Source organism: Corvus cornix, chromosome 1 (assembly GCF_000738735.6).
Source record: "Corvus cornix cornix isolate S_Up_H32 chromosome 1, ASM73873v5, whole genome shotgun sequence".
NCBI classification, from domain to species: domain Eukaryota; kingdom Metazoa; phylum Chordata; class Aves; order Passeriformes; family Corvidae; genus Corvus; species Corvus cornix.
In genome coordinates, this window is record NC_046332.1 from 30000996 (window position 1) to 30021486 (window position 20491).

Below are 20491 nucleotides of genomic sequence, written 5' to 3' on the forward strand. Positions count from 1 at the left end.
TGGTACAACCCTGTGCCTGTGGCACTATAAATGTAGGAATGAAGTGGAGGGGAGGAAACCTTGGGGCTTCTTGTCTGCTTCCTAGGAGAAACAGCAACAACAGCAGGAGTCCTGGAGACTTTGGAAGGAGAGAAGCAGCACCCTACATTCTCTCCTGACCAGCCCTCTAGAGGAATCCACCCCTTTGGAGTTCTCCCATGAAAATGTGGACTCCCTTCCTCCTGAGCTGTCTGCTCTACACCCTGGCGATAGTGGCACAACCGTAAGTGCCATTTAAAAACCTAGTGATTGATAGTTGTGAATGCTGAGAGAGGGGCCAAGATAGCAGGGAGAGAGTGTGGGACCCTGTGAGTCACGTCCTGGAAAGGCTGGACATGGGGTGGGGTGCAAAGCCTTGTTGTGAATGCAGGGCCCTCCTGAAGATGGGAACCTCTCTCATGGATCTCACTGCAGTACAAGAATTAGGTGAGCACTGGTGGTGGGAACAAGAAGAGTGAGGGACTGCAGTATGAGGCAGGATGAAGGGAAAGGTGTAGGATAAAGTGAAGGGCAAATGAAAAGGGCTGCAGGGCTAGGGGTGGTTGAGCAGGAACCAGTCTGCTGTCAAGGCAGTTGAGGAGCCATGTCAAAGCAAGAAGGGCAAATCCTGTTCTGCCACCTGAAAGTATTCCTTTTGTATTTATCTGAAATGAACTCTATGCCTTCCATTGCCCCTGTGCAAGGTTCTCACTCTGGTAATCTGTCCCTGTCACTCAAGAAGAGCAGCACCTCCTAGCCCCAGAGAGATGGCAAACTCTCCTGTTTTCTCAGGCCAGCCTTTTAGTGCCCAGAGTGGATGAGGTGGCTCCCAGGATGTGATGATATCTTTTTCCCCACTGCAGGAGGTACTTGATCATCATTCCAGCTGCCCTGCCCTACCCCTCATCCCAGAGGGTGTGCTTGGACCTCCGTGGGGTTGAAAAGCCAATTCGTGTGGGCTTAACTCTTGTGCACCCATCTGGCAACCTCAGCCTCTACCGCAAGGTCGTCCGGAACAACTGGATCTTCGAGTGCACCAGATTTCAGGTCAGAGTCATTCTTGGCAGGGAACCCTAGCTGGCAGCTCCCAGAGTGCTCATTTGCCTCTCACCAAAGAAATAGAGAATGAGGAAGACAGAAGATAAGAGGGCATGGGAAGGAGTGAATGCAAAATCAGTGGGAGTGTTTAGTGGCAGCCCAGTGTCTTTGCTCCTTGTCTTTTTCTGTCTGCATGGTACTCTTCCTGTGGGATATCTTGGTGGCACACTGAGGGAAGGCTGCCTGGCCAGGCACCAAAGATCTGAGGAGGATGGATAGCTTGGAAGCACCCAAATGGCAGTTGTGCAGCTCTTTCTCTCCCCTGGGGAGGATGCACTGTCACAGCGTGTTGTTTGTGGATCTGTGATGCAGAAAGAGTCAGACCTCCCATCTCAGACAGCTTCCCTCATGTCTGCTTCCTTCCAAGATTTTCTTTAAGGGCTTGAAAATGTGCTGGAGGACTAAGAAAGACATGGGTGGGTGTGCACAGAAGCTTAGCACAAATCTTTCTGATTTGCCAAACTCATGATCCTTATTTTCTTAGTTTGCACTGATGAATAAGAGGGGATTTCAAAGTCTCTGTGACCCACACACTCTAGGAAACAGATTTCTCATCACCATGGACCTTTTCTTCCATTGAGTTAAGTCTTCTCCATCTTGCTCCATGCAGATTCTGACAGTGGCCCCATGAAGGAGTAAGCACAATTTCAGTGTCAGAACAGACTCATTTTTTCTCTTGTCCAAGATCTATCCCAATTGCTAAGTGTTGTTCCCTGCACTTCCACAGACACAGCCTTCAGCCACTGAGGGGACACCCTGTGCTGGCCTCCAGAGTAAGACGGCAAAGAGCCTGGCCTTGCAGGGCAGTCAAAGCAAGGACAGCACTGCTCTGATGCCTGCTAACCTAGTGGCTCTCCTCTTTTGTGTCCTAGGTGCCCCGACCTGCAGGCAGCCAGGAGGTGGCCACTGTGCACCTGCACATCTCCAATGGCCACTACTTCAGTGCAAGTGAAGAGAAGAAAGTCCTTATCCGCAGGGCTGGAACTGGCACCTTCATTCAGGTGGATAAACCCATCTATAATCCAGGACAGACAGGTGAGCAAAGCATGGAGCACCCTGACAGTGGCCCTGCCTTGACCCTCCCAGACTTTGTTCCCACTTTCCTGTGCTGTGCTGGGTGCTCTGTGCTATGTGGCCTCCTTGGGGACAGCGGGGGAGTTCTGCCTTCTGCAGTGAGGTATCCATGACCCATGGTTTAGCAGCAGGAGAGGACTGGGAGGGGAGCTCTCACATGGTTTAGGAGCAGAGCTGGCTTGGAAGAGAGAGCAGACCTGAACATGGCCTTCCAGGCCAGGGCCAGGTAGGACTGGTCTGCCTACACTGCAGACAAGGAAATGTAGGGGTAACCCTGGGTGTAGCCCATGGGAAAACCCCTAAATTGTGAAGCAGCTGTGCTGCTGTCACACGTTTGGGGCAAGCAGAGGTGAGCAGGGCTGAGCAAAGGGTAAGAGGGGCTGCAGAGCAGGCATGGGGCTGCTGCCACTAGGGCTGGGTGTGGAGCTGTGATTCTGGGGTGAGACAAGTGCGGAGCAAGTCCGTTCCCAAATGCGCTCTGTCTGTAATGTGCTTTACTCCATTTTCTCCCTCCAGTGAAATTCAGGATTGTGACATTGACTGAAGATTTTGTTCCTGTTAACAGCAAGGTAAAGCCTGTCTAAGTGGAGGCAAGGAAATCTCCAGGCTTCAGATGGTTCTGCTTCCTCTACCAGCCCCATGCCAGGGAGGCTGGGACAGTCTCCCAGCACCCAGGGTGGCCAATGCCAACCCTCGAGTGCACCAAATTTGAACAACAATTCCTGTTGGCTGATGGCTCTGCTGTCGCTCTCATAGGATGGCTTCTGGCTGATGGGAGGGTTGGACACTATTTGGGGAGTGTGCCAGCATTCCCAGCTAGCTGAGTTAGCTGAGTGCTCCTGCCCTTGCCAAAAAAGCAGGCAGGGCTTCTGGGGAGCAGTCTGTGGGTTGCTGGCCATGGGCATAATTATCAGACAAAGTTGTGTACAGACCTCGCCGGACTCAAAGATCCCCTCCCGCAGCCCTGGAAAGCTCAGGGACTTGTGCAATGTGTGGCACCTGAGGGTGGCAGGAGAGCCTGAAACGAGCTGCAAAATTTTGAGAAAAATTAATTAGTGTGGGGAAAGATACACAGGAAGTGATCATACAAAAAAGAGAGAAAACAGTATGACCAAATTATACTGACTTGCTGCTGGCAGCAGCTCGTTGTCCCCATGTCAAGGGAGGGAGAAGTTGCCAGAGACTTGCATATGTGGTGACCAGGAAACTGCAAGGCTAGTGCCATTCTCCAGTAAGCAATTATATCTGCAGCCAGCAGCTATAGCTATTTCACTCCTCAGTCCTCAAGCAATTTAAGGAGAGCCAACAGGAACTCATGCCATGACAATTAAATACTGAGGGGCATGCATGAGGGGAGTTGGATCAAATCCTTCTAGACAAAAATAAAGGGAGAGATCCTTCCAGCTTCTTTATTGCTGACTTAATTTCCTCTTTTTTGGGCTATTGGTGAGGTCCTAGGATCAAACACTCCCTTCTTCTCTCCCGAGGGAAGAATATGTATATTAATATACAAATATATTAATTAGATAATAGAGTATAAACCATACATTTACTTTCTTGCCACACAATTGGTTCATGTACATATTTGACCATAAATACTTGATGTCTGTGTGTAAGTATAAGCAAATCAACATTGTAACTGTTAATTATGCTGTCATGAAAATTCAAAGAGGTCATGTTTAGCCAAAGCTATTATAAAGGCTTGAGTGCACTGCAGCATTAAAGCTATAATATCTAGTTTGTAAATTAGATGAGTTGAATTTAATATTGATGCTGTTCACCAGCAGGTTAACCTGCACTCTTTTTTTTTTTTTTTATTTCAATGAAAACAGTTGCTTCTGATAACTTGTATGAAAGCTTAGAATGATGAATAATGTAAATTACATGTCAATTGCATGTTTACAGTCTGGTTACTCTCCCAAGCCTTGCTCCTGTCTCCTTATGCTTTGTGCTCCCAAATTAGGGGTTCTTCACCAGTACTGCCTCCTGGATGGTATGTGCAGTGATATAAGAGCAAACAGAGAACTAATGGGCCTAGAAGGGCTGAAGTGTGTCCTCCTTGTCCCTCCCTGTCACTGTCAGCTGCAGTCAGCATTAATTCATAACTCCCAGCCTTACCTCCTACGCCAGGGATTTTAAAAGAATGTGTGGGGAGTATTCTTCCTATAGGTGATGCAGTTTTGCTAATTATTGGGATATATGTTACAAAACTGAGGCCATTTAATGTTTGTGAACTTGGGATGGTGGTATTTGAGAGTCTTCCTACTCTTGCCCATTTTGTTATAGCAAATTCTAGCCTTCATGGTTGTGGAATACCTATCAAAGGATACCTATCAAAGCGCGTCTTAAAAATTCAGGGATCAAAAAACAAATCAAAACAACATAGATTTCTGTGCTACTCATTTCCCTTACTATCTCAAAGCAATTGTCCTCCTTTCAGTAGGATCAAGCCTCTTGTACCATAATGTTTGTCACAGTAGAGGGGCTGGGTGGGTAGGAGAAGTTTACCTGCAGGTTGCTACGTCATGCCAGTTTTTGACAGTGCCGTCTGTTTGCTTTGCAGTACTCCATGGTGGAAATCCAGGTGGGTGTTCCAGACTCCTCAGATGTTATGAGGAAAGGTATTTCAGTATGGATAGTACCTAGGATGCTGCCTTACTGGTTCAAGTTACTTTTCTTAGGCTCTATGCATGCACATTCTCTGTCCAAATGCTTCTTGTTAACAAGTCTTGGTGATACAAATGGTTCAACTTCATCCATTTCTACATTCAGGAATGCCAGCCAGGCTTTAGCTAATTCTTACAGTTCATCTTTACTGGAGACTGGAGAGTCTAAATGTCAGGACCTTCCATACCTTCTTTTTCCATGGCTGTACAGAGCAGAGTAAACCTGGGTGGGTTGGGTTCACCTCTGCTGGTGCTCCAGCATCACCATCTGGGTTAAAACCAGCAGGAGCCTGTGAAAGCCTCTGAAATCTCTGAAATGCCTTTGAATCCAGTGGGCTCTGGGTAGACAGTAGCAGGCATTGCTGATGACTGCCTCTTCTTTCCTTCCCTTGCACTGCAGGACCCAGAACAAAACCGCATTGGCCAGTGGCTGGGATGTGAGACCAAAACAGGGCATTGCAGATCTCTCATTCCAGTTGGCTGATGAGCTCTCCCTGGGGACTTACACCATCAGTGCCCAGTCCTCTAAGTCCGGTTCAGTCCAGTCCAGTACCTTTAAGGTGGAGGAACGTGGTAAGGAGAATGAAGAAAGGGATGGAAGAAGTTGCTTGTTTGTTGCTTGCCTGTCTGTATAACAATGTACAGTCAAATACTGTAAAATAGGATTTACTGCCTGAGAGCTACGACTGAATACAAATCTATGGGCAATATCAGAAATGAGCACAAGGGAGGTTATGCTGGAGATTCCTGGAGAGGGTGTCTTCTGGCACAGAGTTAGAATACACTAAAGACCTCTGCAAGACTATTGGGGGAAAAGAAAAGGGGAATTCTTTCTTTGGTTTCACGTGTTTCTTCATGGGAACACACTCTTCCCTTTCGTGTTTCTGTGTCCAGGTGGCCTTTTGCCCTTGATGGAATAACTCTGAGGTTTTTGTTCCAGTGTTGCAAAAGTTTGACGTTTTCTTCGAGGGACCGGCTCAGATTTATGCTTCAGACAAAACCTTCCCCCTGCGAGTGTGTGGCAGGTAAGGAGAATGTCCAGGGGAAAGGAAGGATCTCATCAAAACTGTGTCTCTCCTTCCATATGTCTTCATTCTATCAAAGAGAGATGGCTCAAGAAGGGTCAAACAGGGCCGTTCCTTTAGAAGAATCCCAAATAGTTCAAGAGTCAAACTGATAGGTTCCTCCTTGGGGAAAAGGTACATGAGCCACACATGAGAGAGAACATCCAGCTATAGGGAGACTTGTCCTAGGCAAGAGATACCCTCCTTTGGAAGCTGTGTCTATCTAGCATTGAAAGATCTTATGTGGGGAAAAACACCAGATATGGGACAGATCTGCTGAGGTAAAGGAGCAGGAGCTGGAATTTCTTTAGGAGTTTATGCCTTTCCTTCTCACTTACATGCTACTGAACTTACTGCCTTCTAAGAAGCAGTAGACAGATTTCTCTACTTATGTGGTTATCAGCAAAAAAATGGGCAGATAAGGGTGGGAAGGAGGGCAGGACCTCTGACAGTGTAAACACAGCGAAGGGAGGACAATGAGCTCAAAAGCACTCAAAAGCATGTGAGCTCATTTGTATTTGGGGCTGAATTCTGTGGAGACTTTTGGTGTCTCTTTTGCCACGGATTGGTCTGACATCATTTCTCATTAATTGGGGCAGTTACAATTACATCATATGAGGTTGTAGTAGCAAATAGTACACCACTCTGAATCACCAGGATGGGTCATAGATGTCATCTTTTTACTGATATCATCAAGAGCATTGCTTCAAAGGGCAAGTCAGAGAGGAATCAAAGCAAGGAAAGGCAGCAAAGCAGGCAGAGGAAATACCTAAAAATCAGCAGATCAGGTCTGATGATGGAAACAAGAGCCCTGATCATGAGATAAGCCCATAGCGAGGCACGTCTGAGGTCACTCTGTGGCTCTATTACTGCAATTTGCTGTTGCTGTCTGCAGGGACACACGTTTCTGCTGCTTTCCCCCTGAACTAATATCTTCACTGAGTGGATAAATCATGTCCACTCTCTGAGTCTGCTCACAGTTCCAGGACAGCAAGTGCCCAGAAGTGGGAGAGGTCCAGAGGGTGTGGGTCTGTTCCTGTCTGTGCTTTGTTTCTGCATCTGTTCGATGTCAGACCATGCTATTGCACTCCCCAAGAACTCAAAGTGCTGTATTTTAATTTGTGCCTGCCTGCTTGCCAGCTGCATTAAGACCTTCATCATGAAAGGCACCTGTGTGGAGCAATGTGCTGGACAAAACACACAGTGCTTCTGTCCAGGGACTCCCCTGGTGTTCTCCCTGCAGATACAGCTATGGGAAAGCCGTGCGAGGAAGCGTGCGTGTCACTGTGTGCCAGAAAGCAAGGAGGTGGCCCCAGAATGCCAGCAAGGACATCTGTAGGGAATACAGCGGTCCTGTGAGTAAAATCCTGGAAGGTATATGGGCAGTAAAGAAGCACCACACAGGGTGGAGTGTCAGGGGCTGAGTGAACAGAATGAACTGCTCAGAGCCCTGTCCGGTCTGACCTTGAATGTTTCTGGGGATGAAGCATCCACCACCTCCCTGGGGAACATGTTCCAGTGTTTTATGAGTTCTGCATTATTATTTGTAGCTGATAGTTATGAGAGAATGACTAATTCCTTATGCTTCTGGCCCTTCCCTTCTCCTGAGCCCCAAATAATACCTTATACTCCCTACTGCAGACAGCGAGCAACGGATGTTTCACCCCTTCTGTCAGCACATCAGTCTTCAATCTGACTCCCAGCGAGGAAGACAACATGCTTCAGGCAGAAGCCTCTCTCCTGGAGATGGGCACAGGTACTCAGGGGCTCAGCAGGGAAGGTACAAAGGCAAGAGGAACTGTTCTAGGGGTTTGAGGATCAGAGAGGGCACACCACCCCCTCTCCTCCTTCCTGCTGCTGGGATCATCACAGGGCATGGAGAGCTACTCTGCCAGCAGCAGGAGGATGAGGAGTGGCTGGGAGCTGGATGAGTGGTGTTGGGTCCAGGAGGCTACAAAGAGGCTGGCAGACAGCTTAACTAAAGAAGGAGCTGCCAGAGGAGCAGCCTCCAAACCTTGAAGAATGCTGGTGTTAGGAAGGAAGTTTCAGACACTCTGCTAAAAGGGGTTGGGAATAACAAAGTGAGATTAAACTAGAGTGCAGTATTCACCTCTGGTACTGATCCTGCTTCCCTTGCACTCTGCATTCCAACAGGGGTGCAGATCAACACCTCCAGCCAAATCCTCATCTCCAGGACAGCTGCAAGGGCAGTATTTGAGACACCCAATGAATATTACATCCCTGGAGTACCATACAGGGGGAAGGTGATTTTCTTCCCTTGCTTTTTTGCTCCCCGTCATTTGCCAAGGAATATAGCATCTGGTAAATCTAGCTGACCCAAAGCATTTCCTGCTCCTCAGAGTACTTTTCCTTGCACTGTGTCACATTGCTTGACAGTGTGGCTACAGTGGCTGCATTTCAGATTCCCTGTTGTGTTTACAGCTCCAGCATCTGCTGAGAGCAGTGAGTGGTGTCTCAGCAGGGATGCTGGGATGCAAGGATGCCTCAGCTGTTGGCTAGGAGAGAAGCTCCTTGTGTTCTAGTCGCACACACCTTTTGGAGCAGACAGATTTTAACCATGCTCAGCTTCACTTCAGAGATGGGGGAGTTGTACAGTTCTCCTGTCTTCTTGGGGCCAGACGGAAGTCTGTAGGTGACCTACACAGGAAGGTCTGTGTTGGTCAGAAAGGAAGGTTTTGGGTATGACATTGGAAGAAATATCTGATTTTGGCTTTCCTGCCTTACCCTGTTGTCACCAGATTAAGGTTCAGGATCACTATGGAACTGGTATGAAAAACAGGAAGGTTTTTCTTGTGATAAGGGTCATGAGGCGTCGATTTATCAAAACGTACATCACAGATGACAGTGGAATAGCATCATTCAACCTCGACACAACTGCCTGGAACAGCTCATCAGTCTCTTTGGAGGTAAACACCACCTCTGCATATGGGAAAGTGTGAGTCCTTGAGCTCTACCTCTGCTCCCTGGTCCTGCCCTGCAGCCCCCTGCCAGCACAGGCCTGGGCTCACCACACAGCTCTGCGCAGAGCCAGCTGGAAGGCACCAAGCCAACAGCCTTTCCCAAACCAAGCTGATGACAGCCTAACAAAGCACTGAAGCATGAAACTCTTCTTTCTGTGTGTCTCTGGTGCCCTTTCAGGGGAGGTTCACACTGGAGGAGCTCATGCGCACTGCTCGAAGGACTGACGTCAGTTACTCACCTGCTTACCATCACCTGCAGCCCTTCCATGTCACAACCAAGAGCTTCCTGGACATACACCCACCCACGGAAACACTGCCTTGTGGGCTCAAGCAGAATGTCCAGGTGACCTTCACACTCAGCAGGGATGACCTGGGAGAAGACACCAGCCGTATAAGTTTTGCATATTATGTGAGTGAGGGTAGTAGATAACCTGCGGGGAAGGGCTGTACTGACAGGACCAGACCCCAATGAAAATTTGAGGATATAATTTAGGTCATCCCTGGAGGGCTGACAGCTAAACCTTGTTCTCAGGGAACTGGGTGGATGCTACACCCACTAAGGCTCAGCCTAGCCACACCATGATGCTGGTGCTGGGAGTCCAGTCACCTCCAAGGATGGGAGGAGGTTTCTGTCTTCGTAGCCCATCACCCCCTTAGCCTCTGCCAAGGCTGCAGCTGGAAATGTCTTCTCCCTTTAAAACTGGGTGGGGTATCCCTTTTTCACTCTGGTTATCAAAGAGCTGCTCAGTGGAAATGGATTTTGGTCTGGTCTGGAGGCCAGCCTACTAGATGAGAAACATTTTAGCTGTCACTCACAAATCTGTAGTGAACCCACTACCCATCCATTGCCCTCATGAACAGACTAGACCAGAATCTCCTGTGTTAAAGCTTCTCCTCCCAGCTGTGGTGTCTGCAAATCTCCTGAAGTCTGTGGTTGGATTGAGGCCACAGTTAATTTCAGGGGTTTTATTTTGTTTTTGAGAGCAAGATGCACATTGGTAAGTGTGGATGCACTCTGGTGGCAAACAGCAGTCTGCTCATCCCATGTCCCTCCTCCTGCAGGTCACTGGCAAGTCTGGAATTGTTGTCAGGGGCCAGAGGAATATCCAGATCGGGAAACTGAACAGTAAGTTGTAGCAGAGAAGGGGAAACCTAGCAGAGAAGTTGCACCCAGTTGGGTTCTAGGTTGAATATGAGAGTTGCTGGAGTTTCTCCAAAGTTTCCTCAATCTATAGGTCCAGACCAGTCAGCAAACAGGACGGAGGGAGGCTGAGGAAGCAATTGTGTCAGCTGGAAGAGGGCAAAAGAACAGAATGAAACAATGATGGAAAGAGAGATGGGGAGGATGTAGGAGAAGATGGAGTACATAGGATCAGAGAATGGAGAGAGAGGGCAGACAGTGCAGCAGCAGCAGTTGGTTTGACATTGTGCGATTATACAGCACAAAAAGAAGGGCAGGAGGTCTCGGTGGGCCTATGATGAAAACACTTTGCCTTTCCTTCCCCAGTGCTGAAGGGCTCGTTCTCCATCCCTTTGACCTTCACTGCTGACTTGTCTCCATCGCCTTCCTTAGTGGTGTATGCCATCTTCCCCAACGGAGGGGTCACAGCTGACAGCATCCGTTTTGATGTTGCCTTGTGCTTCCAAAACCAGGTGAGACACCTCTGTGGCTGGGGGAGAGCTGATGAGCAGGAGTCAGGAGGCCTGGGGGAAGGAGACCCTCAGATCCTTCCAAGAGAGAACTGGGCAGAAGAGATGAAAGAGATATCTGCGGCACAGTGCCCAGGGACCAGGAAAGCTTCAGCAGGGACTTCTGTTCATAGCAGTGGCTGAGCAGGGGAGACCCCAGCTGGCCTCCTTCTTTCTGTCTGTTACCTGTCTGTCAGCCTCCTCACACCTCTTTCATATTCCTTTCCTGGTGTGTTGCTGAAGGTCAAGGTAGGATTCCCAGATAAAGAAGCCCATGCAGGGTCAGCAGTGCAGCTCCAGCTGCAGGCAGTGCCTGGATCCCTGTGTGCAGTCCTGGCAGTGGATGAAAACATATTCTTCACCAGACCAGACAGTGAGCTGACCAGCCAAATGGTGAGTGTCTGTGCAACCAGGCAAAGCCTCAGGAGTGATGGGTGAGCTGGGCGAGGCAGGCAGGGGCTGTGGCAAGGGGAGCTGGAGGCCAATGAATGAGGAGGTCTGTGTGTGAAGGAGAAAGCAGGGCCTGCCTAGGGAGAAGGACAGGAACTGATGTGTGTGCTAGGAGAGGATGGAGTGAAGCATCTGGAGGTATCTGCTCCTTGCCCAATCCCTCCCTGCCTGTGAGTTTCCCTAGGTCTATGGTTTGTTCCCTGCTGCCTACCAACGTGGATACCCTGCCCAAGTAGAAGAGCATTCAGATCGCTGCGTGCAGCCCCAGTCCTCATCATCTCTGCTACGAGGGAGGCCACAGAATTCCTTCCAGCCTGACATCTTTAACCTCTTCCGGGTAATCACTTAATGAAGTTTCCCAGAGCTGTTGCAATTATGAGCATCTGAGATATTTTCTCTCCAGTCTGAGAAGGCCTTGCCTCCTCCTGACAGACCCTGCTGTCTGCCCTGAACTGAGCTGTGTTGTTTCAAGAGATGTACAATCCCATTATGAGTAGGAATATGTGTATTTCCCCCCACATATGCACAAAGCAAGGTGATGAAATCCTGGACCATCAAGCTCCATTCTTTCAGACTTGAATGGGGACAAGGAATGAGGTCCTGGGCTGTGTACTGTCTACAGTATTAGAGAAAAGATGTGGGAATGATCCCAAACATTAGACCACAGATCATTGACATGGCTTAGTTGTTAGCCTGCTCTTTGCCTCTGTTTTGGGCAGTTCCCAGGCAGACCCCTTGGTGTCTTTAGGGCAGATCTCCTCCATGCTTCCCTCAGCACCGTGTCTGTGTGGGCCAGTGCTGCTCTGGGCTGCCTGGGCACTGGGTTGTCCTGAACCCAATGGTTTTCAGAGTAATTTTGAAGAGCAGTTGTCAATCTTCCCCACTCACAGACACTCTTGTGCCTTCCCTGCTCTCCCTCTTTTCCTAACAGAACATGGGACTGAAAGTCTTCTCAAACCTTGTAATCAAGAAGCCCTCTCAGTGCTCTCGTCGGGCGGATAGGAAACCAATCATGGGTGAGCTGCACTTTGAGCCTACCTGGGACATGAGATCACATCAGGCGGCAGAGCCCTCTGATCTTTGGGGTTTGCTGGTGGTGGATATTGTCTCTCTTAGGAGTTTCAGATGCTGCTGTCACAGTCTATCTGCCCAGTCCACCAGACGCAGTAGGAGTCTTTTTTACAGTCCCTGTAAAAAAGCACTATGAAGAATGTCACTACCTGGATGTTCCCTGACATTAAAGGATGGCCCTCCCTTTTCTCATGGACAAATCCAAGTGTGGCCAGGATCTGTCTCCCGGTGTCTATTCCCATTCCCCAGGCTGTGCTGAGACCCAGCTTCTATCCCCACTTGTGGCCACAGAGACAGTCATGTTCTTCCTCTATGTCTCAGTTTGCACTCGATAACCAATACTAAGCTGGCTCACACGCCAGCCTGTATTGAAACCATTGCTTGCAGTGGAATGGGAGTTTTGTGCAGCAAGCAAACAGTATGATTACTCACAGAATTATAGAAGTGTTGGTTGAAACAGCTCTCTGAAGGTCCTTAGTCTCTTAAGCAACAACTCTGGGTCAGGTCAGGAAGGGGCTGTGTCTAACCAAATCTTGGAAACCTTGCAATTGCCTCGCTGCAAGCTGCTTCTCCTGCTGCAACTCTCTTTTCCCTTCATTTTTAATCTCTCCCGTGGAATCAGTCCACTCCTTTGTGCTTTCCTCTGCCAGAATCTTCTCATGTCTCCCTCACTGCTTGCTTTTCCTCCAGTCCCAGTGCTAGGCTGTCTGTGGTTGGCAAGGTTCACCTCTCCCACTCTGGTGAGACTCCTTATTCTTTCTTTCAGGGGTGCCTTCGATAGAAGACCAAAGAATCACTGAGGAACAACCCCAATTCACAACTCACAGAAGATTTCACCACTATTTCCCTGAAACTTGGATCTGGAATGTGTACTCTGTTGGGTAAGTGATTCCTGACTTTACAAATGGACAGAAGGCTGACCCTTTGTTATATAGTCTTGGCTGACTTGAGTTTGTGTAAAATAGGTGTAAAGAGACCTCTGCATGGGAATTCTGTGGCTCTTCCCTGCACCTGTAGTATGTCACACTGAAGGACTTTGAGGTGCAGAACTGAAGTGTACACAGATTTAGAGAACAGCTGTACACTTCCAGACCAAGCCACCACACACTGGAGTATACCCTACCAACTTCTCATTTTGGTGGGTGCACCAGCTAAACCTGTAGCCCTTGTTGCCACAGTGCTTGGGTTAAGACTGATGAATCAGCATGCAGGGGGATATGGTGCTGCTGCTTTTCCAGAGCATTGAGTGAATTTACAGAGCTGGAATGCTTGGCTAGTGTCTTGCTCAGGAGAAGGACATAAAGCCATTACTGATGGCATTTAAAGAGGGTTTATGGCTCTAGGGAAGAAATTGCTGAGAGCTGCCTTGCTGTGAGCCACTGGAGCAAAAGTCTTTGGTGGTACAGCAGAGGTTGATCCAAGCATGAGGACCTGTGTCACCTCCCTCAGCAGGGCCATGAGCACTTCTCATTGCATCTCCTTCCCTCTCCACTAGCAGATGAATCTCTTCATGCAAGTTCTTTCTTCCTCTCAGCTCCAATGGCAGCAGGAATGTCTTGGTCACAGCGCCTGCTGCTGCTGCAGAGTGGAAAGTCAAGATGTTCTGCTTGGCTGGGAGGGGCTTTGGCCTTGCCCCGACCATGAGCCTCAAAACAGTTCAGCCCTTCTTTGTGGATGTGATGCTGCCGTATTCCGTCATCCCTGGAGAGACCTTCCTGATGAAGGCCACTGTCTTCAGCTACCTGCAGCAGTGCATACAGGTGTGTGCCTCTGTGTGTGGGACAGGCCCGCCATGCCCTCCAATTTTAGAGCTTGTTGTGCCAAGCCATCTCACCTGAGTTGCCCAGTCACTCACCTGCATCTATCATTCCCTCAGATCCATGTGGCCCTGGCTAAATCCTCAGACTTCCAGGTGGAGCCATGTCAGACTTGCAGGGACAAGGAGTGTCTGTGTGCAGAGGAGTCCAAGACCTTCATGTGGAATGTGACAGCAGTCCAGCTGGGTATGGCAGCAAAAAGGGACTGGTGATGGGGAACCCTAAAACTGAGGTGAAAGAGAGTGAGAGGTCCAGAGAAGCTGGCAGAGCCGTGTCTCCTCTGAATCCTGAAGTTTGACCTTAATGGTTCAAACATGCAATCCATCATGTTTGCTTTGTTTCTCTCTTCTTAGACAGACTCATCAGAGGGGGCAGGAACTGAAAGGGTGGCATGGGGGACTCCTGAAGAGAGGGCTGTGGGGTCAGCTGGGGAGGAAGAGGCTGCATGGATGTGGGTGGGGGAACTTTGTATTGCTGGTCCTGTGCTTCATATGCAATGGGAAGGGTATGCTGGGTCCGAGGGCTGCTGGACCCTCTGTTGTTCCAGTCATGTTGCAGTGCAGTGAAGTCACTGCAGGTGAGGCAGTGCCAAGTTCCTTCATGCTCAGGGTGCCTGAACAAGCAGTCAGCACTGGCTGGCTCACCTTTACTGGCCAAACCACCGAGGCCATGAAGACCAACAACCCAAAGCATCTCAGACCACTGTTGGTTAAAGCAAGTTTACTCCGTTTGGCCACAGGTTTCAGAAAAGGACTCTATTCTAAAAGGAATTTATTTGCTAGGGACTCTGAATATCACAGTGAGGACAGAGGTGCTGGACAGCACATCACGGTGTGGGGGCAGGAAGCCCTTGCCAGCTGCTGTTCGGGGGAGGCACACGCTGACCAAACGCTTGCTGGTCCAGGTCAGTATGAGAACAGGCTCACCTCCGTCTATGATATCCCTGCCCCAGGGGGAAGGCAGACTGAGGTGGGCTAAATGGTTTTATCACTTCAGATTTTGGCCAGAAATAGCATACCAAAGCTGTGGCTTAGTTCACTTTGTTTCTCCCAGGAGCTAGCCAAGCCTGTTCCTTTCTTGCAGTACTCTTTTTCAGAGCTGCATTCCCACGTCTGTGTTTCTCCCTGTACCTTTCCCTGCTTTTCATGCTGTACCTGAGCTTTTGTATGTGCTCACTGGCCAGAGAGCCCTGTCCCTCGGGCTTACTCTTGATCCTTTGAGCAGTGAAGCAGGCAGATCTGCCAAAAATGAGGAGGGTGGAGTCCCTGACCTCTGAATTCACACTTGAACTTGCTCTGAAACGTTGCTGTCATTTGGGAATTTTATGTGTGTTCTTGTTTCTCCTGTCCCACGTTCATGTTTCTGCCCTGGCAGCCAGAGGGTGTGTTAGTGGAGAAGTCTCACAGCTCCCGTCTGTGCCCAAGAGGAGGTATGTGCCCGAGACGAGGTATGTGCACAGCCTGAATGGGTTCTGCAGCCTGAAATAACTACACCTGAGAGTAGAACTAAACTGTGGGAAGTCTGATGAAAGAATGTTTTGAAATTATTTTTCACATAGGAAATTTCACTTCCTATTAGACAGGAAAGAACAAGAAATATTACTCCCACATGTGCTGTCCTACTGAATTTGCCACTGAGTATCGGTGACAAAATCCTGCTCTGTAGCCTCCTTCCCACACTGCAGTCCCTGGATGTTCCTGGGGCTTGGTAGGCACCAGTGAGAGCTGCTCCAGCCCTCCCATCCTGTCCCTGCAGCATTGCAAGTGTCTCCAGGATGTTCCCCTGTTGATTCTTGTGAGCCTTGTGAAGGGTAGTGAATTGAGCTGAAGTGAAGCTTGGTGAGCCCTCGGCCCCACCAGCAGCTCTCATGTATGTCCTAATCGGAAAAGTTTCCAGGCAATGCAGCTTGGTGCAATGACCAGGACAGTGGGTGTGAGCAGGATGTAGGCAGGGTCCCCTGTACCTGGGCCAGTCTTGTCCCTCCAGTTAGAAGCTTTTGGCTTGGTTTTTCATGCTACGCCTTTTATCCTACTGTTACCAGGAAACATGGCTGAAGAACCCCTGTCCCTTCGCCTCCCTGACAATGTAGTAAAGGGATCTGCCAGGGCTTCCATTTCCATCACAGGTAAGTGACTTCTACTCTGGGCTCACAGACTGCTGTTACCAAAGAGCAAGGCTTAACCTGGTGTCAGAGGATCCACTTGACATGGAACTGCCTAAAAGAGAGGATGCTGTGTTTCTGTTCTCTGCAAACACCAAGCTTTCAGAACTTTGGATTAGCACTTAGGCTTTCATGGTAAAAGTAATCTGCTGAGGAGATAATCCTTCTTTTTCTAGCCTGGACTTTGGAGCCAAGACTCTAGGCCTTTACTTTTACTGGGACTTTAGGACCTTGGCTATTTCTGTGTAGATACCAACAGTAAAGCTCAAAACCATCTTGCCTCCCTGTTAATTTTCACTGCTACAGCAGAAGCTCCTGGAGAGAAGAAATCTTTCCCAGCATTATAAAGTTGCAAAATAACACTTTGGAGAGGGGAGTGGGACTGACCATACCTTACCATTAAATAAACCTATTGGCATTGCAGGCCAGCGCTGGTATGAAGCCAGGCCTGGCACAAGTAGCCATGAATATTGTGCAACAGAACCCCAGCAGAGGAAACAATACAAGGCTTTTCTGACTGGCTGGAGGACATATGGACACCTTCACACTGTCTGACTAGCACCTCTGCTGGCTTCCTCACATTTTGATGCTTGACATATGGCCAGGTAGAACAGGCCTGGCTAAAGACCAGAAGCATTTCAACCTTTCCCTGAGTGCTGTTATATTTGCTTGTCTATATCACACAGACTGAGCCGGTGCAGTTCTGCTCATAGTCTTTTACAAACAGTATTTGCTATAGTTAGAGCTCTTTAGAATGCAAAAGCTGATAAGGGGAAGTTCTGCAGAGACTCCGTAGCGAAGTCATGATGCCAAGCTGGGAAGAGGCAAAACAGTCACCACTCTCCATCTTGCACTCTGTTGTTTAGTCCTCTTTCCTCCTTTCTCCAGTGCCTTCCTCCTGTGCTGAGATGAAGCACTATTATCCCCTGCCTGGCTGAAAAGGCACCTCAAATCATACTCAGACTTTGTTTCTTACACCTTTGCACAGGGGACCTCATGGGGATGGCACTGCAGAACCTGGGCCACCTGGTGCAGATGCCCCACGGCTGTGGGGAGCAGAACATGGTGCTGTTTGCCCCTGTTGTCTATGTGCTGCAGTACCTGGAGAAGACGAGGCAGCTGAGCCCTGAGATCAAGGACAGGGCTACAGGATTCCTGCGCAGTGGTGAGTACCACAGACCCACCTTGCCCTTCTGCCTTCCTCTGTGTCCAACACACCAGTAACTCTTGCCCTTGCACTCACTCCATCAGCACTGTCCCCTCTGTGTTCCTGTGCCATATTAATCACTGTTCCCATCTCCCAGGGTATCAGACACAGCTTCTTTATAGGCACAGAGATGGCTCCTATAGTTTCTTTGGGCAGAAGGATGGAGAAGGAAACACTTGGTAAGCACTGCAAACATTCCTCATTTCTGATTTTTCCTGTCTGGGTCAGAGCACCTAAACTGCCTGAGAAAGCTGAAGGATGTTTGTTCCCTCTTTTGGATTGAGACAGCAGGAACTCTCTAACAGGGAGAGTCTCAGGTACTTGAGCCACTTGAAAAAGCAGTCAGGCAGGGCAGCAGAGTTTCTGGGAAAGTGGAACTGCAAAGATGTGGTCCCAGGGGACGAAAAGTCTTTTGTTTGTCTCTATGCCCTTGCTGTTGGCCCACAGACAACACCAGGTTGCACTGCTGGTAACCTGGCAGCCAAGAGGGGTACACATGGCTGGAAAAAAATCAGGTGAGAGCAATAAAAAATCCTCTCCTCAGTGAGTGGAGAGGAGCTGCCTTGGCACAGCTTGTACCTGTGGTGCCTGGCTGAGATGAATGGAGAAAGGAAGGGAGGAAGAAAATGGGAAATTACAGATTACTTCTAGTTATTTGGGGGAGATGGAGTGGAACAGGTAAAAATAGAAGGAGTAGGAGGTTTTTCACCTGTGAGATGATGGGGTAAGGTACATAAGTTGTATATAAGTAGTATATCTGTGGAGACAGGGGTAGGGAGAGGAGCCATTTCCACTTAAAGATTGACTTTCTTTATGAAAATTACTCTTTTTTGCACCCCCACTATGTCACTACTTCAGGGACAAGTACCAGGAGACTTCTGACTTTCTCTTTTTTTTTGTTTGCCTCTTTTTCTCACAACTCATTTTATTCCTAGGTTGACAGCTTTTGTACTCAAGAATTTTGGCCAAGCCAGAAAATACATCTATGTAGATCACAAGAACATCCGGGATGCCCTACGCTGGCTAGAGCAAAACCAGCTCCCCAGTGGCTGCTTTGCCACCAAAGGGAACTTTTTTCACTCCTCCCTAAAGGTAAAGGTGGGCCAGGGCAGGTGGCGCTGCTGGGAAATGACTGGACAGATTTGTGACAGCAAAAGATTGTGGGATCCCAAAGGATCCTAGAAAGTCATTCTGCAACCTGTGCAACTGCATTCTGCAGCCCTGAAGAGAGGGAAAACATGAGAGGAATGCTTCTCCTTCTGAGGAGTATGCCCTCCTAGCACCCCTTAAAAGTGAAAGATGCGTTCCCTTCACAGGGCAGCACGGATGATGAAATCTCTCTGGGGGCCTACGTCGCTGCAGCACTGCTCGAGATGGGTCTGCCACTGCAGGTGAGCATGCTCAGCTCCCTCCTGCTCCCTCCTGCTCTCCTGGGCACCACCATGGGGACACACCAGCTTGTGTTTCTGGTGTTCTCCAGGCCACAAACAGGGAGGGAACTTCTGGGAATGAACCAATGTTTGGCCAAATGATGAAGTCATTCCTCGCAAGAGCGAGTGCTGTGAAAGTGGCCTGGTGCAGTAGTGCTTGGTGGCAATGGCTCCCTGTGCACACCGGGGCTGCACTACCTGTTTTCTGAAAACAGTCTGTAATTTAAGGGGTTCCTCTGGAGCTACACCAGGAAGACATAGTGTGGCTCCCTGGAATGAGTTCCCCAGCCCCCTATTTCACCCCTGTCAGAGTCTGGCACGTGTCTCCTCCCAACACAGAGCAAGCTGATGCAGACTACTCTCCGCTGCCTGCAGAAGGTGGTTCACAACATCACCAACATCTACACAGAAGCTTTGCTGGCCTATGCCTTTGCCCTGGCTGGGGACTATGAGACAACCCAGGAGCTGCTGTACAAACTGGAGGAACAGGCCATCAAATCAGGTGCTGCCTGCTGGGATTCTGGACTAATGTATGCCCAGCCACAGCAGTCAAAAATGATATATGTATTCATACATAGTCCTTGTATTTGTGCAGTAACTGCATTATGTGACTGAAAATACAATAAGTTATAAGTTATTTCACAAGGTGTGAGGATGGCTTATCAGAAATAGTTTCCTCAGACTGGAGGATTTCAAGATACCTTTGAGGGAGTAGGTAGGAATCTGTGAGCTAAAACAAGTTGAAGCCCTGGAGAATAAGTTCAAGAAAGCAATCCTGGCCTGAGCACAGGGAATGAACTGAAAGAGCCCTGAAAGCACTGTGGGGTTTGTTTCCTCTGAAACCCAAATGACATCCTCCTTAAATAGCCTTCATGCTCCTTTTCCTTCTGCAGGAGGACAAATCCACTGGAGTCCCAAGCCAAGCTCTCCAGCTTCAACAGACTTCTGGCCTGGTACTCAGTCAGTGGACATAGAACTGACAGCCTACGTGCTCCTGGCATACCTCTCCAAGCCACGGGTGCACGCAGGTGACATGACAACTTCAGCTGCCATTGTGGCGTGGCTGATACGGCAGCAAAATGCCTACGGGGGTTTTGCCTCCACCCAGGTAAGCAGTGGATCCTTTTGTACCCTAGGTTGGCAGCACAAGTCCTCTTGAGGTCTTCCTGTTCCAAGCCAGTTCATTACAGCTGATGCTTTCAGAGGAGTGACTGTCTCTCCCTCTCTAGGACACAGTTGTTGCCTTGCAAGCCTTAGCGAAATATGCAGCAAGGACGTTCAGCACATCAGGCCAGGCAGTCGTGAGGGTGAGGTCCCAGAGGGCCTTTGGGAAGGCTTTCCAGGTGAGCCGCCAGAAGCGGCTGCTGGTGCAGCAGGCAGCGCTGGTGGAGATCCCGGGACAGTTCCTGGTGCAGGCCCACGGCAGCAGCTGTGTCTTGGCTCAGGTGAGCAGGGGGGATGAGTGCAGAGAGAGGAGGACTCTGCCTCTTTTCTCCTGCATGAGATCATGCCTGGCCTGTCTGTTCTGCTCCTGGCCCTTATCCTGCAGGCAGTGCTGAGGTACCACGAGCCTTCCCCACGGACTGCTCTGATCTTCACACTGCGTGTCAGCACAGAGCTGACCAATTGTAGCCGGGCGAATCCGCGCGTCCTCACCGTCCGCATCCTCGCCAGGTGACCCCAAGGGCTGTTTCCTCCTCCAGCAAGATGGAGTGAGCTTGGGGACAGCAGCCAGAAGAGTGTCAGGGCTCTGATGGAGGGACCT

The 20491-nt window shown here is 49.3% G+C and overlaps 1 protein-coding gene across 1 annotated transcript in view; it reads left to right on the plus strand.

Moving 5' to 3' along the window:
- Window positions 1–20491, plus strand: part of LOC104690268 (alpha-2-macroglobulin-like protein 1) — a 26166-nt gene continuing 5675 nt past the window's right edge. The window contains 31 exon segments of the mRNA XM_039555455.1: window positions 1–262; window positions 882–1065; window positions 1989–2151; window positions 2707–2759; window positions 4754–4774; window positions 5257–5289; window positions 5291–5429; window positions 5797–5881; window positions 7164–7275; window positions 7562–7676; window positions 8075–8184; window positions 8680–8847; window positions 9964–10027; window positions 10406–10554; window positions 10834–10983; window positions 11225–11377; window positions 11972–12056; window positions 12878–12992; window positions 13646–13871; window positions 13988–14114; window positions 14711–14832; window positions 15303–15357; window positions 15970–16053; window positions 17078–17254; window positions 17394–17475; window positions 18232–18388; window positions 18613–18687; window positions 19066–19228; window positions 19620–19834; window positions 19956–20171; window positions 20276–20400. Of these exon segments, the coding sequence (XP_039411389.1) occupies window positions 198–262; window positions 882–1065; window positions 1989–2151; window positions 2707–2759; window positions 4754–4774; window positions 5257–5289; window positions 5291–5429; window positions 5797–5881; window positions 7164–7275; window positions 7562–7676; window positions 8075–8184; window positions 8680–8847; window positions 9964–10027; window positions 10406–10554; window positions 10834–10983; window positions 11225–11377; window positions 11972–12056; window positions 12878–12992; window positions 13646–13871; window positions 13988–14114; window positions 14711–14832; window positions 15303–15357; window positions 15970–16053; window positions 17078–17254; window positions 17394–17475; window positions 18232–18388; window positions 18613–18687; window positions 19066–19228; window positions 19620–19834; window positions 19956–20171; window positions 20276–20400 (3788 nt within the window). The 5' untranslated portion in view covers window positions 1–197.